This window comes from Trachinotus anak, unplaced genomic scaffold (genome assembly GCF_046630095.1).
Source record: "Trachinotus anak isolate AG129_WGS33_773 ecotype Australia unplaced genomic scaffold, CSIRO_AGI_Tana_v1 ptg000009l, whole genome shotgun sequence".
Classification (NCBI taxonomy): Eukaryota; Metazoa; Chordata; class Actinopteri; order Carangiformes; family Carangidae; genus Trachinotus; species Trachinotus anak.
In genome coordinates, this window is record NW_027273860.1 from 1,797,880 (window position 1) to 1,815,730 (window position 17,851).

A 17,851-nucleotide genomic window follows, 5' to 3' on the forward strand; every position below is an offset into this window, starting at 1 on the left:
CTCAGCATCTGTCAAAGAGTCAGGAGTTATGCAAGACAGCACATCTCTAAACACACACACATTCACACACACACTGCATAGAATACATTCTTTCATGCTGAAAGGCATCTCAATACAAGCAAGAAACTCTCACACACACACACACACACACACACACACAGAAATCAACCAGAGGGATACACAGAATGCTTTATGCTCTGGGTCATCCATGTACAACAGCAAAGCAGACATGACATGGCTGTGTGTGTGTGTGTGTGTGTGTGTGTGTGTATGTGTGTGTGTGTGTGTGTGTGTGTGTGTGTGTGTGTGTGCTCTCTGTTTGCAGTAGTCTTACCAGTGTGCCTTGGAGCAAGGCACTGGTTGAGACTCACACAAGCTTATGTTGTTTAACTTTATGAAATCAAGAAAAAGAAGCTGAAGGGAAAATGAATCCGAAGCGTTTTTTTCTTCCACGTCTCCTTTTTATATCATATAAAAGATTTTAATTTACAGTGGATATAATCATTTAATAATAATAATAATAATAATAATAATGGATTCTTCTAGGTTTTCATGTATAGTGTTTGACAGTCAGTTGAGGTGGGATGTAAATAATATTAATATTGAGTTTATGTACTTTCTGAACTCTTTTTATTCTAACTTGCTTCTATTTGTCTTATAATCTTTTAACCTTTTCTTTAATTAGCTTTTCCTATAATTTGGGATTAAGATCATTCTTCAGGTTTCCGTGTTGTCTGCATCTCAGGTCCAGTCAGCAAGTCTGGGGTTCAGGCAAACACATGATCTTATTCGTCTGTAGAACCCTGTCAAGAACCATATTATGAGATGGCTAAAAACTTTTTTTTTAGGTATCTATTTGAACACAACTGATCAACACATATTGATCATATGTTATAGGAGATCACATAATTGGTTGTGGGCCACTGTTCACTCAGTGTTTCAGTCAGCAACTTCTCACTGTGGAGGGATTTTCACCAAAGTCATTTGTAGTGGACTGAAACTCTCTCTCTCTCTCTCCCTCTCTGTCTGTGTCTCTCGCCCGCAGTGTGCGTAGCCAGATTTCAGTGCTGTGACATCGACACGACGGCAGGACTCGGTCAGATCTGGTGGAGGATGAGGAAGACCTGTTACCAGATCGTAGAGCACAGCTGGTTCGAGTCCTTCATCATCTTCATGATCCTCCTCAGCTCCGGAGCGCTGGTCAGACACAACAACACTTTCATTTACTTCAGTGTAGTTTAATTAACCTAATTGTCTGTATTTTTTTATACCATAGTTCGCTCTGTTTAGTTAATAGTGTAATTTGCTTTAATTTACTAAATTCATTGTACATTACTATAGTTTACTTAATTTCCTTTACTTAACTAAATTTAATTAAAACTTTGCTTAATTTACTTTATTTTACTGTAGTTTACTAAATTAGTTTTAGTAGTTTATAGTAGTTTAGTGTAATATATAAATATAAATTTATAAATACTTTAGAAATTCTGCAGTTTATTCAACTTACTCTACTTCAGTTCACAGTGGTTTATTTTACTTTGGGCCTGCTGTAAATGATTGACTATAACTTAATTTGCTTCCTTTACTTTGCTGTTGTTTAGTCACTTTACTGCACTTTAATTCTGCATTTACATCTATTATATATCATCGTAAATAACTGAACTGAATCAAACCATCTTCATACTATAAATTAAATTATTAATTCATCTTTGTTGCGTCTCACAAAAAGCACCAACGTCCCAAACAAACAGCTGATTCTATCGATCAGGTGGATCAGAGAGACCTCAGAGACCTTGATATTGATGACTGACAGCTGAGTGACAGTTCTCTCTGTCCCTCTTCAGGCCTTTGAAGACATCTACATCGAGCAGAGGAAGGTGGTCAAGGTGATACTGGAGTACGCAGACAAGATCTTCACCTACATCTTCATCCTGGAGATGATGCTCAAATGGCTCGCCTACGGCTTCAAGAAGTACTTCACCAACTACTGGTGCTGGCTGGACTTCCTCATCGTCGATGTGAGTCATTGATTGGTTTATTGTTAGGTGATTTATTGGTTTTTGGTTAGCTGACTTTTAATTAGTTTGAGAAGGTGAAACTTTTAACATGAATGTTGACGTCATTAATCACTTATATGTGGGTTACGTAGCAGTGATGAAGACAAATCTGACAATCATCAGCAATGAGAATGATGATGAAGGTATTTTTATGTTATTGATGATGCAGAAGTGATGAAGATGATGATTACAGCTCACTGTTATCATGGGGCCTCTGGTATAACATAACATTAATCCAGTTAACCAACTAATGTGTACTGGATTCATTTTGTAAATATTATATGTAAAATTATATTTATTTATAATAAATACATAAATAAATATATAATATTATTATAATTATACTTAAATTATAACTATATATTGTAATTATATCTATATCTATATATATTTTTTTTTAATTAAAATTATATTTCCATTTACAACATTTACAGTTATTTGCAAGTACAGAATATGTACAATGTTGATGTTGGTGAGCAAAAACATAATTTTTTTCATTTTTCATTCTATGACATTTTTTGACTTGCTAAGCTATTTTACATTTTACTATAATACGACATATTTTATGACATGCAATAATCTGACATTTCTATAAATGAATATGCTAGATCCCCTGTTTAGACCTACTATACTGTATACTATTTGACATTTTTATAACTTACTATATTATTACATTTTTTTCACTTATTATACTACAACATTTTTATGACTATACTACAACTTTTTTATTGTTTGCTATTCTATGACGTTTTCATGACTTGTTATACTCTAACTTTTTTTTTTACTTTCTATACAATGACATTTTTATAATCTACTATATTATTAATTTTTTTTTAACTTATTTTACTCTTACATTTTTTATACTGTGACATTTGACACGTCTCACTTTGATGACATATTCCTACCTTCACCAGTTCTTTCCTTCCTTCCTGAGGTACTTGTACTGTTTTGTGTTTCTTTTTTTTTTCTTTCTTTCTGTCCGGACATTTTTATTTCAAGAACAGAGAAACCAAAAGATATTAAGAAAGAGAGGTAGAAATGAAATGAGTGATGCAGTGAAAAGGAAGGTTAAAGAAAGGCAAGTGGCTGATCCGAGAGACGGCGGGACAGAAGGAAGACTCAGCAATGGAGAACAAATGGGAGAGATGTCATGTTTTCCTTTCAGTGTATTTTCAATTCATGAAACCAATTAGTGTTTTCTCTGCGTGCGCGCACACACACACACACACACACACACACACTCCTAACCAAGATGGCAGAGGAGGGAGCAGAATAAGAGGGAGAGACGGCGACTGGAAATAAATGTGCAACAATGATCTTCACATAGTTGAAGACTCTCTCTCTCGCTCTCTCTCCCTCTGGGTCTTCTCCCCTTTTTCCTCTCTCCATTTTCCCTCCTCTTCATTCTCTTTCTCCTCCCCTCCATCATTTTCTCTCTATCCCTCCTCACTCTCTTTCTCTCTCACACTAATTCAGCTCTCAGCGTCACATAAATTCTGTTTTACTGACATAAATATTTACATTACATCATTTCCAAAGCTAAATTACATACAGTTCAATAAAATTAATAATTACAATCCCACAACAAAACAACAACACATCTTGGACTATAAACATATTGTGGACGAATGAATGTGGACATTGAATTCAGTGTGGACATGAAGTTTTTCCTCCACTTAAAGTCACAAATGTAAATTTGCTTCAGTTGTACAGTCGTGCTAAAGCAATGTTAGTCAATATATAATATATTATAATAATTCAAATGTTCTCTCAATGAAAAAATGACCACAAGTGGTTTGAATATTATTATGCAGTATATTCAGGTAATCAGTAAAAACAGTATTCAGAAAAATGCATTCAGTAACACATCAGTTAATTTCATACATGGGACACTAAAGGCAGACGTCGGTCAGGTGGTGCGAGCTGCAGTAGCTTCCTCACTGCGCTGCAGGAACTCAGCTCCATGAATAAAAGGAGCAAGACACACAGAGGGACAAAGAGAGGGACAGAGGGGGAGAGAGACAAGTCCAAACAGCCTCTGGCCAAACGATCAGCACACACACACACACACACACACACAGTTTAAAATGCACACCATACATATGCATGCTTGGAGTTGGAAATTGACACAGTCTCTCTTGTTCTCTGGGTGATTTCCGTCCGGCCATCTTCATAAATGACACTGTCTGTTTTGACGTTTTTATTGGACTGTAGTGGCCTGAAGAGGGAGAGGAGAGAGAGGATGTGTTGAGTCACAGATACCCAACCATGCAGATCTGAGACAAGAAACACAACAGAGGATTATTTATAGAGACAGAAAGTGGTGAAAGAAAGACTCAGGCCTTTTACTTAAAGCTGCAGGATTCAGTGTTCAGCCACCAGGGGGCAGAAAAAACAGCTGCCAGGTCTACACATCTGTCATATGTCATCATCATTATCAACATGTTACCCAACAATTAAGACACACTGTAAACTTACTGTCTGTGTTGGATGATAAGAATAAAACGGCTCCCAACACTGGGGCCAGGACCCTGCAAGGGCTCCCAAGATAAATCTGAGAAATCAGAAGAATAAGTGAATCACAGGATACTGTCACCTTTTCAGATTTCTAAAAAATCTTTTGTTGAACAACTAATTTCATAACCACTGGGGTCACAATCTGACATAACTTATTTTTTTAATTTAATGAAATGTTATTCTTTAAATATTAAATGTCGTAATATTTTATATTTTTTATTATTGTCAACAAATGCAATGAAAAGTCCAAACCAACAGTGTGTTGGTCCGTCACTCAACACTTTCTGACTTCTCTACTCTCTCTATGAGTCTCAGGTTTCTACTGAAGTCGTAAATCTTTTTTTTTTTTAAATATGTAGTTTCATTTTGAAAAGCTCAGTTGTTTCCTAAAACAGCTGCTCGCTGTAGTTTTTAGCAGAACAGGAGGAAATTTGTCAGCGACTACTGTCAGCGGCAGATTAATCCACATTTGGTGCTCTAGTGAGTATTTGGGACAGCAGGACTGTGTGTGTGTGTGTGTGTGTGTGTGTGTGTGTGTGTGTGTGTGTGTGTTCATGGTGATGAAGGAACAAGTCACCCAGAGCAACAGTTTGGCTCACTGATGTGTTTTTAGTAGGTTCCAGAAACACTGGAGCTCTATGGCACAGAGGAATAGAACATATCAGACATAATAATTGTTTTAGTCTTTTCATGGGATTTGTTGACACGAGTAAAAAATGAAGAACAAAAAAGAAAAAAGAAAGAAAGAAAGAAATATATATAAACCCAATGTCTGAATACAATGAGTTTAAAGGTGACTTAATTCTTTAACCTTAGATCTCAGTGCAGTTTTTATTTACCTCGAATATAAAGAGAATTCTTTCATACATATTTATTTGACAGACCCTCATTTCGATCTTTCCTGTTTTCTTATTAATCAATTATTAATTATTTGATTTATTTTTTCATATTTTTATATTTTGATATGCTTTTGTTTTAATTTTCTATTGATACAAACTCAACTGGTCCTGCATGTTTATCTCGCTCTGTTCCTCTCAGTGTGAAGTTACTGTGAATAATGTTAAAACACTCTCTGTATATGTCACAGTCGGGTCATGTTATGTGGAAAAATGTCTTAACCCCGACTCCACAGACGTCAGCTGATGTCTTCAGTAACTGTGTAACCAACACCCTGTAGATCTCAGTGTTGGGTCAGCTGGCTCAGTTCATCCCTGTGGACCAGATCACCGCCATGCGGGTGCTGAGGACATTCAGGGCTCTCCGTCCTCTCCGGGCCGCGTCCCGCTTCGCTGGTATCAGGGTAAGAACCAGCCGAACTCACCCGGAGTTCGACCAGCTGACCAACCTGAGACCTGCTGCTCGGTCATGAAAATCAAATGTCTGCGTTTGGCTTCGCTGGGTGGCTTTAGAGGGTTTTAGAGACGCTGCTGGTTTTGGTGTCAGTGTCATTCTGGCTTTGAAAAAAGGCAAAACTGAGACTGTTCATGATGCAGTTGAAACTCTGAGTGCAGCCTCTGGTCAAATGATCATGAACGCCGCAAAACATCATGAAATACTGAACAGCTTGTGGACAAAAACAAAGTCACTTTTCTCCATTATGAGACTACAAACAGGAAGCAGCTGAAAGCATTCATGACAACAAATGTTCTCCCCGGAAATGATTCGCAGTCCTGTGCTGCAGCCGCTTCGTGTGGGTTCAGGCTCAGCTTTCAGTCACCAGGTCATGTTTCAGTGTCAGATTTCCATACACCTACAAACCATTTCCTACCTAATCAAAGTCACAATCAAAAGCAGTTACAAAACAGTCTGATGTATTAACTCTTTTCAAGAGCCACTGTGACACAACACACCCTTGTCCAGAGGTAAATGATGAATAAAGCAGCCAGACTGACTTTCCTTCTTTCTCACTCCCGACTTTAACGACCATTTTCTTTTCCACAGTGTCGACACAGAAGTAAATCTGGTTTATTTGGACTAAAGATGAATTTATCACATTCCTACCCTGACAGGCTTTGTTCATTCCCTTTTTGCAGGAATCAGCTGATTATAAAACTAATGCAACTCTGTCTGTCCTCGTATACACAGTTCTGATTGGCTGGTCCACGATCAGTCTTCCCCCTCTCTCTTTGTCTTTCATTAGGCTAGACGTTAACTGTCCTGCTTCTCTCTTCTGTTTTCTCTTCCTTCCTTTCTGTCTGTGAACACCTGTCTCTGTCTTTTCCTGTCCTTTCCCTCTCTCTCTCCTCCAGGTGTCATTGGTCAGTTTGGTGGCCAACACGTTGGGTTATTCAGACTTTGCAGCCATCAAATCCCTGCGGACGCTGCGGGCCCTGCGGCCCCTGCGAGCCCTCTCCAGATTTGAAGGCATGAGGGTAAGAGTCAGTATTAAAACAGACACATTTAGGCATGTGCGTTCAGTGTCATCTAAACTGCTTCGAGGTTTAGATGAAAATGTAAGAAATTACATTTCTATAATCACCACTTGAAGCACATGCAGTAAAAATGTAAACAACACTTTGTTTTACTTCTTTACTTAAGATTTAATCAAATTCTGACCAAAATGAACTGAAACACTAAAAGAGAAGATCTAGATTTGGTCTTCTAAACAGAAGAAGGAACCAGGTTTGGACTTGAAGCAAACACTGTACTAAACTCAAGCTGAAGGATCTATTATATCTCCACTCTTACACCCTCAGTACTACACCCTCAAAGTGATGAGAGGACGTTCATCAGAACCTAACAGGCATTTTCTGTCTTACCTGTCTGATCCATCTCACCTTCAAACAGGTGTTTCTTACTCACAGCTTGGAGACTGCAGGTTTTCAACATAAACTCAAGGTTTCAAACTGGTGGGAGGGGGGGGGGGGCAGGGGCACAGGACAAAATTTCATCCTCATTTTGTAAAACAACATCTTCAGATTTCTGTATATTTCTTTTAACTTCATGAATAAAACTTGTAATTCATTGGTTATATTAATAACTGAAGCTTATTGTTACACAATGATATAAATACACAGTGATAATAAATACGAATCAAGTGCCTCCCTGTTTGAAAATGACTGTCGAATAATATTTTTTTGCCCAGGTGTGTTTAAAATAAAACACATCATCTCAGCATTTTTCTTTTTTTACAGTGAATCTCACTTTTCATCTCACCTTCTCATCACATTTAAGTCTCTTCAGTATTTTCTGTTCTCTGATTGGTTAATCTCAGTGTTAGTTTGACTGTATTCCTCCGCAGATGGTTTCCCTTCAGAAAAAAGCTGAATTTTTCATATTACACTGTGTATGTGCTGTATTTTGTATACTAGCGTTTTAACTTTGCATGTCCATAAAATTTTTGTGATCAGGAGAAGAAACACTAAGTATCATCACTATGTGTCTCTGTCCTATTTGTCAGTGTTACATACAGAGTCACAGAGTCAGTGTCCTGCAAAAACTTTACTCTGCAGTGAGGAAAAAAGGGATAAAACTGTTCTTTGCACTACAATCCCTAAACTTAAACAATTAATTTCCTCCAGATGTTGAATTGTTAAAATATCTGCATATTTCATTTCATTTCAAAGTTAGATTTGAAAAAATTACACAACTTCTACAGCTAATGTTTGACTAATAGCAGAAATTTAAAGCAAGTCAATTACATTTTCATGACTTACAATACTATGATATTTTTCATTAATTACAATATATGACACTTTGCATGACTTACTATAATATGACTTTTTGGGACTAACTATACTATATTTTTATGACTTACTGTACTATGGCATTTTTCATGACTTACTATAGTATGAAATTTTTCTTGACTTACTATAATATGAAATTATTAATGACTTACTATGCTATGACTTTTGTATCACTTACTATACTATGACATTTTTGATGACTTACTATACAATGACATTTATGCATGCTCATGTCATTTTTCTTTAGCATTTTTCTGAATTACTATACACTTACTATACACTTTTTATTTATTTCTATACTATGACATTTTCATAGAGTATTATACTACATCATTTTTATAACTTACTATAGTATAAAATTGTTTCTATACGATGATTTTTTTGACTTCACATATCATTGAGTTATTACGCTGTCATAGTATAGTTAAGTATAAAAATGTCATAATATAGTAGGTCATAAAAAATCATAGTATAGTAAGTCATGAAAAATATCATAGTATAGTAAGTGATAAAATGTCATAGTATAATAAGGTATAAAATTCATAGTATAGTAAGTGATTAAAAAAGTCATAGTACAGTAAGTCATAAAAGATTCATAGTACAGTAAGTCATGAAAGATGTCTTAGTATAGTAAGTCATGCAAAGTGTCATAGTATAGTAAGTGATACAAGAGTCATAATAAGTCATGAAAAGTGTTATAGTAAATTAAGTCATAAAAAGTCATAGTATAGTAAGTCATGAAAAATGTCACAGTAAAGTAGGTCATAAAAAAGTCACAGTAAAGTAGGTCATAAAAAAGTCATAGTATAGTAAGTCATGAAAAATGTCACAGTAAAGTAGGTCATAAAAAAGTCACAGTATAGTAAGTCATCAAAAAAGTCACAGTAAAATAGGTCATAAAAAGTCATAGTATAGTAAGTCATGAAAAATGTCACAGTAAAGTAGGTCATAAAAAAGTCACAGTATAGTAAGTCATCAAAAAAGTCACAGTAAAATAGGTCATAAAAAGTCATAGTATAGTAAGTCATCAAAAAAGTCACAGTAAAGTAGGTCATAAAAAAGTCATAGTATAGTAAGTCATCAAAAAAGTCACAGTAAAGTAGGTCATAAAAAGTCATAATATAGTAAGTCATGAAAAATTTCACAGTAAAGTAGGTCATAAAAAGGTCACAGTATAGTAAGTCATCAAAAAAGTCACAGTAAAGTAGGTCATAAAAAAGTCACAGTATAGTAAGTCATCAAAAAAGTCACAGTAAAATAGGTCATAAAAAGTCATAGTATAGTAAGTCATAAAAAGTCATAGTAAAGTCATGAAAAATGTTAGAGTAGTGATAAAAAAGTCATAGAAATATCATATCATGACATTTTAACTCTTACTGTTCTATGACATTTTTTTCATTTTCAGACTTTACTATATATTGTTATATTATTACTTACATGACATTTTTCTTTCGCATTTTTATGAATTACTATACACTTACTATACATTTTTTATTACTATACTATGACATTTTCATAGATTATTATACTACATCATTTTTATAATTTACTATGGTATAAAATTGTTTGTATACGATTACTTTTTTTTGACTTACCACACCATTGAGTTATTGCACTGTACTATATTATTGCCATTACATTTTTGACCACAGGAAACAAAACTGAAAGTAAAAATCCAGCTCAAAGTTGAAGATGAGGTTAAACATGCAGACTGAGGTGTGCGGGACGCTGACTCTGCCTCACATGACGTTCTTGGCCTGTGTGGCATGCTGGGGGAAAAATATCTGAGCTTTCACTCTCCCATGATCCTCTGCTCTTTTCTTTGCTTGGCTAATAAGATTAGCTCTCATGTCAATTTACAAATGCTCTGCACTCAGCACCACACTGCTCACGTGGTATGGGCTTCTGGGTAGAAGAAGTGCAATGTGGGTACAATGAGGAGGGCTGGAGTAGCAGGTTGGAATTTATTTTGTTGGTACTGACATTAGCTGACTCAGCTCTAACTCACAGGAAAGAGGTGATTTTCCTCCAAAAAAAATAGTTGTTTCAGTCTGAGGGAAACAATTAAACAAAAATCTGTCCCATATTAAAGCAATGGACATTTACTTTTCAGTATTCTATTGATTGTGCTGCATTCACGTAGGGTTCACACACTTACCTCAGCTGAACCCAGATGACAGGTTACTAGAAACATCCACCAGTGTTGTTCATAACGTGAGAGTTAAGGTAATGTATCATAAATAACTGTAAGTTTGACTCAACATGTCAAGACTCATTGAGTAATTAACAATAGTTGGTTATATGAGTTTATTCTGTGATATATATATATTTCATTATTTCTGACCATTTATTAGAACATATCTGACTTACATAACATCATCTCAACACTTTATATGGTTGACAACAGTAGTTACCAGACATTTGCAATGAGGGTTTACAAAAATAATTCATACATATCATCAAATCCTTCACTTTTCACGTATGATACAGAAATGTGTGTTTTTTCCTGGACACATACAGTATAAAGCAAACACCTGTATTCAGATTCACATTCACTTCTTACAATCATGTAATTTTAAGGGAATTAAAGTAAACAAAAAAAACACCCTTAGTCTTAATGACCAGATAGATTCTATTATCAGTTTTCTAAAAAAAGATGAGTTCAGTGTCTTTTCTGTCTTTCTCTATATATCCCACTAAAACCTAGTTTTCCTGAAAGACACAGGTTAAGATTAGAGCATTTACTCATTTAAGAAGTGATACAAAGGACTTTGTGTTTGTCTCCGCTGGTCCAGGTGGTGGTAAATGCTCTGATCGGGGCCATTCCCTCCATCATGAATGTGCTGCTGGTCTGTCTCATCTTCTGGCTCATCTTCAGCATCATGGGCGTGAACCTGTTCGCCGGGAAGTTCGGCCGCTGCATCAACCGCACAGGCCACATCTACGAGGCCTCCTTCATTAACAACAAGTCTGAGTGTGAGGCCCTCAACGACACCTCGCTCTTCTACTGGACCAAAGTCAAGGTCAACTTCGACAATGTGGGGGCCGGATACCTGGCTCTGCTACAAGTGGTTAGTTGTTCTTTTTTTAAAAACCCATTTAATCGAGCATGTTAAAGTTACATTCAGGCACATTTTCACAGCAAAATCAAGTGTTCATTGATCATTGTTGAGTCCCAAAAGTCTTGTTTTCTTAAAATAGTCAAAATATGCCAGAGCCGTTTGTTTCAGAAATGTTTAAGAATCAAACGTCATTTTTTATCCTGATCTACCTCAATCTGTCCTCTGTCAAGATACAGGAAAATTCTTGAAACAGATTTGTCGTGGAAACAGGTAGAAATAATCTCACATCACTGCCAAGTGTCTTCATTTGGTTTAACAAAATAAGACTTTTGGGACCAAATATTAACAAAATATTACATGTATCCAGATTTAAAGTTTTCAAATACTGCTTTAATTTGGAACCTCCACCAAACACGTACCTGAGAGGTGTTCAGTTTTACTGTGTGGTTACTAGAAGTGAATCTACACCATCCAACCAATCAGAATTGACATTTCTCTACTGCAACTTATTAGTTAACCAACACTGTTTATGCTGATATTGATAAATCTGTGACAAACAAATTACAGGCCAATAGTTTTAGTTCACAAAAACCCTCCTGCAGAGGTCTTAAAGTTTCTAATACTTAGTAGAATCAGAGAATCAAGAAAAACCATTGTCACACTTTTTTAAAGCAGGTGGATCATTAAAACTCTGTCGGCCTTTACACAGGAAGGAGCCTGAGTTTTTTTGCTGCAGTGATCATGATTCATTAGCCTTTTCAGTAAAATCACCTCCAGTGAGTCATTTGTAACATGAGTTGGGTTTTTGTTGCTGCTGGACTCAAATACAAAGCAAATATCATTTAAATATCATGTGTCCTCCCAAACACGACTGCTGTCGGTCGCATCCTGTCATCGTCTGGATTTTCTCTCAAATTATGACTCCAAACTTTCACACAACCAAAACTTGATTTCTCTCTTTATATCTCCATCCTCTGGTCTCTGGCCTCTGCGGACCTCAGTGTCACAGTGTGAAACAACTGCAGCCACACAAGCGAAAACTAAGAAAGCAAAGCTGCACATAAAGAAGAACATTGTGTAAATCAGCCGTCACAGCGTCTGTCTGAAGCATTTGTAAGAAACAAAGAGCTTCAAGTGAAAAATCCTCCCCTGCAGGACGACTTCAGATCAAATTAAAACCAAGTGTCTCCTCCACAAACCGTAGGAGGATTGACTTTTCTGCTTCTCCCCCTCCCTCGCTCCCTTGGTCTCATCTTTTTTTCGTTCCGTCCATTTGCTGTCTTAGCCTTAATTTTCCTCCCACACCTGTTCTTTATCACTCCCACTTTTGACTTTTCCACTTCTCTCTCTCTTTGTCTCCATTTGTCGTGTTAGCTTTAATTTCTTTCCACTGCCGTCTGTCTCTCACTGTCCGTCTCTCTCTCTCTGGCTCAGCGTCTCCCTCCTCTTTAATTATCTCCTAACACTGAACAGTTCACATAAAAACAAGTGGTAGGAAAAAGCTAAAATTTAAAACTGATTAAACAATAGATGAACCATAAAGAAAAGTACAGCTGAGAGCACTGATGAGTCCATTCATAGGGAACTGAAGTGTTTGTTTTCTGGTATAATGAAACATAATTACAGGATAAAACTGAAAAACGTTTCCTTAAGAAAATAGAACTGACTTCATATTAAAATTCATGAACATTAATGTATTGGCTGAGTTTAAGATGCAACTGCAAGGAATGGGTCTCAACAGACTGTAAATGTATTTCTAAAATAAATAATTTAATTAAATAAATAACTATAAATAAGTAAATCTAAAAGTATTACACAGAATTCTTCATATTATCAAGGTCACATTAAAACTGTAGGAGAAAATATTTCATTTGCTGTGTTACTGATGTCACTGTGATTTTATGAGATTTTTACCCCTGTAATTACCCCGTGTGACCACAGAGGTCTCACTTGAAGTTATCTCACTTTTATTTGGTCATTTAAACCTGAATTTACCTTTATTTCCCCCTCATTCATCCGTCCCTCCGCACATCTGTCTTTCACAGCTACGAATGAGGAGTCGTTCACATTAAACACACCAGGGTTTGATGTCTGATTCTAATGTTTGATGATTCATGTAAATTATTAAATTCAACTTTAATCTCATGAATGAATTTAGTGTTTTATCCACCAGAATCACATTTAGGCAGTTTGCATTTTAAAGCCTTTTATCTCATCTAAGGTGATAAAATGTACAGAAAATATACTTGAACTCTTCAAGATACAAGAATGGAAACTTTCTTCATCAGTGGCTAATTAAAAATTCTACTCTCTCTTTTATGATATCTTTCTTTTTGACCTTACATCCCTTCATCACTTTTCTTTCCTTTGAATTTGACTGAATCTTCTTTTTTCTCTCTTGAATTTAGATTTTGAATTTCCATCCTTCCCTTTTATCTTTCGGCCCATTCTTTGCAGTCTATCATTTAATTTTAATCTCCTTGTCCATTTCTGTCTTTGTTTCTCTTTTTAACCCTCCCTCCCTGTCTCTCCATCATCCGTTATTAAACACAACATGAACAAAGCCAATTACAGCTACTTTTCCTTTACTGCCTCCTCCTCTTTATATCTCTCCATCACCTGGCTTTCTTTTCTTGCAAGCCTTCATTGCCACCCTCCCTCTTTTTTCTCTCAGTCTCTACTTCGCTCTCTTTTCTTTCTCGCTCTCTGTCGCCCACCACGGGAGTCCTGAGAGCCTCCAATCAATCAGCGTCTGAGAGGCTTTTATTTTTAGAGCGACTCCAGCCAAGTGGGAGGGAAATGGAGAGATGGAGGGAGAGAGAGGGAGAGGGAGAGAGGAAGAAAAAGTACAAGTTGAATAAGAAAATTAAGGCTCAAATGGAAAGAAAGATACAGCAGTGAAAGGAGAGAGATGGAGGGATGGATTTGAGGAGGAAGAAGATGGATGGAAAGATGGGTGAGATAAAAGGAGACATCAAGGTTGAAATAGTAGAGATCAGTAAAGGAAAAGAGGGATAAAGAGAGAAAGAGAAGAGTTAAACAGGGATTAATGGGGAGTTGGAGGAAGGAAGGAGGAAGAGTGCGAAAGGAGGACGAGAGCTGAAAGTTCAGCCTCAGATCTCTTAATGTTAAGAGATGGAAAAGCTACTTCAGCTGCTGAGAACTTAAGAGTTGTCAGAATATGGTCACCTTGGCAACGAGTCGCTCGGCACCTCTCTGTGTTTGACTGGTCGGCGCGGCAACGGTTGGTGGGGGCAACCCTTCCATTAGCATCTGGAAATAGCTCCACGCTGCAAAAAATGATGCAGAGAAGAAAGAGTTGACTGAACTCTGGGTCTGTAAACACCTTCACTTGCTCTGTCAGTGAAGGAGCCCGAGCACTGAACTGTCTGTGCAGATACAACGCACAGACACCAGAACCTCACCTGGTTCTACAGGTGTGTGTCAGTGGATCCATCTCACTCCTGAAATGTTTCTCAAATCATTTACTTACATTAAAGTTTCAGTGCTTTCGTAAAAATGGTTCATTACAAACCAAACTCCCATTATAAAAAATCTATTTTTATTAAAAACACTGTACAAATCTAACACTCCGAAACAAACATTTTCACTTTATTATCTCGTAAGATAAAAAAGTTAAAAAGCTGGAACTTGAGAACATGTAACATTTCTGTTGAGTATCAAAATGTTTAGCAGGTTAACAACAGGAAGAGTTAGAAAGAAAGAGTCAAGAGACAGACGGTGAATCGACAAGTGACCCCCCCACCTCAAAAAAAGAAAACCTGAGCTTCCTCTTCTTTCAGTTCAGTCCTGAGTATTTGAACTTTATCATTAAAATAAAAAGTGCTCTGAGAAGGCATTGTTTGAGCTCAGAGTGCCGCCAACCTTTGTGAGGTTTCCAGGTGAGGTGTTAAAGGTCAGGAACCCCTGGATTCGTTGTTTCTGGTTGTTCGGCTGGATCTGACTGTTACTGTGGGAGAGCTGGTTGTTCTGCATCAGGCCACAGTCGACCGTCACCTGTAAACATTGTCACAGACGATGTTCAAACTCTCAGGCTGAGCTCGTTGTCTTTTACAGCGTGCCTTCTCTTGCTCACATCCAACAGACCATAATAATAACCCGGTGGTAACCCGTGGCAACAAGCCGTTTAAAGGACTGAGTGGCGGATGGCAGGCGCCCACTCAGACCAAAGTATCGTGTTTCTTCACATCTGCATCTTTTCCCTTCTCTCTCCATCTTTCCACCTGCTCTGTCTCCTCCGTCCATCTCATGCCTCATGCGGTGGTGTTTCCATGGAGCACTGACTCTCTCTACTCATTTTCTTCTAGAACAGGAAGGTTGCTTCAAGATCCTTTTGGTTCAGTTATTCACTCAGGTGCAGGAAACGTGTAGGACGTCGTCTTGGTGACGAGGCTGCAGAGAAACTCAGATCACACCTGACACAGAAACAGGAGAACAGGAGCTAAAGCTTTCTCTGTCACGGTGGTAAAATACTGTATTTAACACTGAGGACTGCAGCACGTACACTTTATGGCCAAAAGTACATGGACACCCCATTTCTCAACTTTTAGTCCAGGTCTGTTTCATGGCTTTGGCTCCAGTTGCAGTGAATGCTACAGGTGTCCACATACTTTTGGCCACATTGCGTATCTCTTCCAGCAGTTGATGACACATCAGCAGGACTGGAAAATCTTCCAGTCTCGGATAGTGTTGAGTTTTTGAACCATCACAAAAACAACCTCAGTGGCTCTGAACTGATGTAAAACATTTTTCCAAATGCTTTGGAAATTCAGATTTACATCTCGCAGCTGTCTGATGAAAACCACTGAATTGATCAGATAATCTGAACGTTAAAGATTTCCTCCTCTTAAATAAAATAAATATATATGGCCGGTTTGTTTATTCTTGAAAAGTAAGACAGTAGGAGGTTTGTGACATTTTGATGTGTGAACTGTTTGAGCAGAGTGATTTTTTCTTTCTCAGGCTGTTTCCTGTAAGTCAGAGCAATAACTGTCAGTAACGCAGAAAGAACACAAAGGTCACAGAAAAGCTAAAATGAGAAACCTCTTTTCTTTTCTTTCATCATCTTTGTTGCTTTCACACTCTTCAGGATATTGTATAATTACAGGTAAATGTTTGTTTCTGTTTCGTCTGTCAAGGCGACGTTTAAAGGCTGGATGGACATCATGTACGCAGCGGTGGACTCGAGAGCTGTGAGTTAAAGAGAATATTCTGAATTTGTATTTTCTCCTGAATCTGTTTCCACCACTGGATGAAATAAGATTCCAGATGGAATTAAAAATAAAAAGATAAAAATAGACGCCAGTGAGAAAACATAAAGTAAAATTAAACCTAAAATAAAATGATGTGGTTAAGATTAGATGAAGTCATTTAAGATGAATTTCATTAAGTCGTGAAAATAAAAAATATTTCACTAGATTAAGTTAAAATTCAAAGGTAATTTGAGATTCTGTCTAATTCATTTTTCAACTTTAAAATTTAAGATTAGATAAGAAAGGGGATTAAAGAAAACTGGAGAAGGGAAGTGACACAGTGATGAAAAGAAAAACATGAACTAAGTTTTAAATTAAATCCTTAAAATGGACAAATAAAGAGAAGAGCTAAGACAACAAGTTATTAGAATAGATGAGAAAATAAGTGACTTTAAAATGAGACAAAAATTTAAGAGGAAATGAGAGAAATGAGCTGCAGAATAAATAATGGGTGTGAGGTGGAATCTGTGTTTTTGTTTTAAATGATCTTATTCTTGTTTGTGTCTCACAGGTTGAGGAGCAGCCGATCAAGGAGATCAATCTTTACATGTACCTGTACTTTGTCATCTTCATCATTTTCGGCTCCTTCTTCACCCTCAACCTCTTCATCGGTGTCATCATCGATAACTTCAACCAGCAGAAGCGAAAGATGAGTATCACAGCAGAAACTGGACTCACTGTTACAGCGACATATTTATTTAAAATGCAGGTTAAAGTGATAAAGTTATAACCACATGTGTAAATGTGCAAAATGTTCAAGAGCTGATAAAATTACACTTGTTTTTGATGAATTCATCAAAATCAGCTACAGCTCAACAAGTTCTCTGCAGTGAAAATAACAGAGACGTGTTTCTGTGTTGTGTTTACTTAGGAGGACAGGACATCTTCATGACAGAGGAACAGAAGAAATACTACAACGCCATGAAGAAACTGGGCTCCAAGAAACCTCAGAAGCCCATCCCCAGACCTCTGGTACCAACTCACAGCACACACGCAGACAACTCTCATGTTTCCATTTGTAAACCACACAGTCAAAGCACCACTGTCCACTTCGTACCCATATATTCTACTGAGTGAACACAACAGTGGCTGAATTAAGTGACTTAGGTCCAGAATTAGCAAATATGTTCGCTAATTAATAATTAATTTCAGTTGCTTCTACTTAGCTGTTTTTTCAATTGTTAAGCTACTGTAAACAAAACTTCACTTCCTGCCAGTTTTCACATTAAAAGCCTACCAGGAAAGGGAGAGATGAT

At 36.9% G+C, this 17,851-nt stretch overlaps 1 protein-coding gene across 2 annotated transcripts in view; it reads left to right on the top strand.

The window, feature by feature from the left end:
• The window catches only part of LOC139624942 (sodium channel protein type 5 subunit alpha-like), a 121,722-nt gene that overhangs the window by 94,191 nt on the left and 9,680 nt on the right, over positions 1-17,851 (top strand). For both annotated transcript variants that reach the window (XM_071484380.1, XM_071484379.1), the window contains exons 20-26: positions 1,046-1,200; positions 1,845-2,018; positions 6,824-6,946; positions 11,056-11,331; positions 16,482-16,535; positions 17,107-17,248; positions 17,467-17,567. In XM_071484380.1, the coding sequence (XP_071340481.1) occupies positions 1,046-1,200; positions 1,845-2,018; positions 6,824-6,946; positions 11,056-11,331; positions 16,482-16,535; positions 17,107-17,248; positions 17,467-17,567 (1,025 nt within the window). The remainder of the gene's footprint in view (positions 1-1,045; positions 1,201-1,844; positions 2,019-6,823; positions 6,947-11,055; positions 11,332-16,481; positions 16,536-17,106; positions 17,249-17,466; positions 17,568-17,851) is intronic.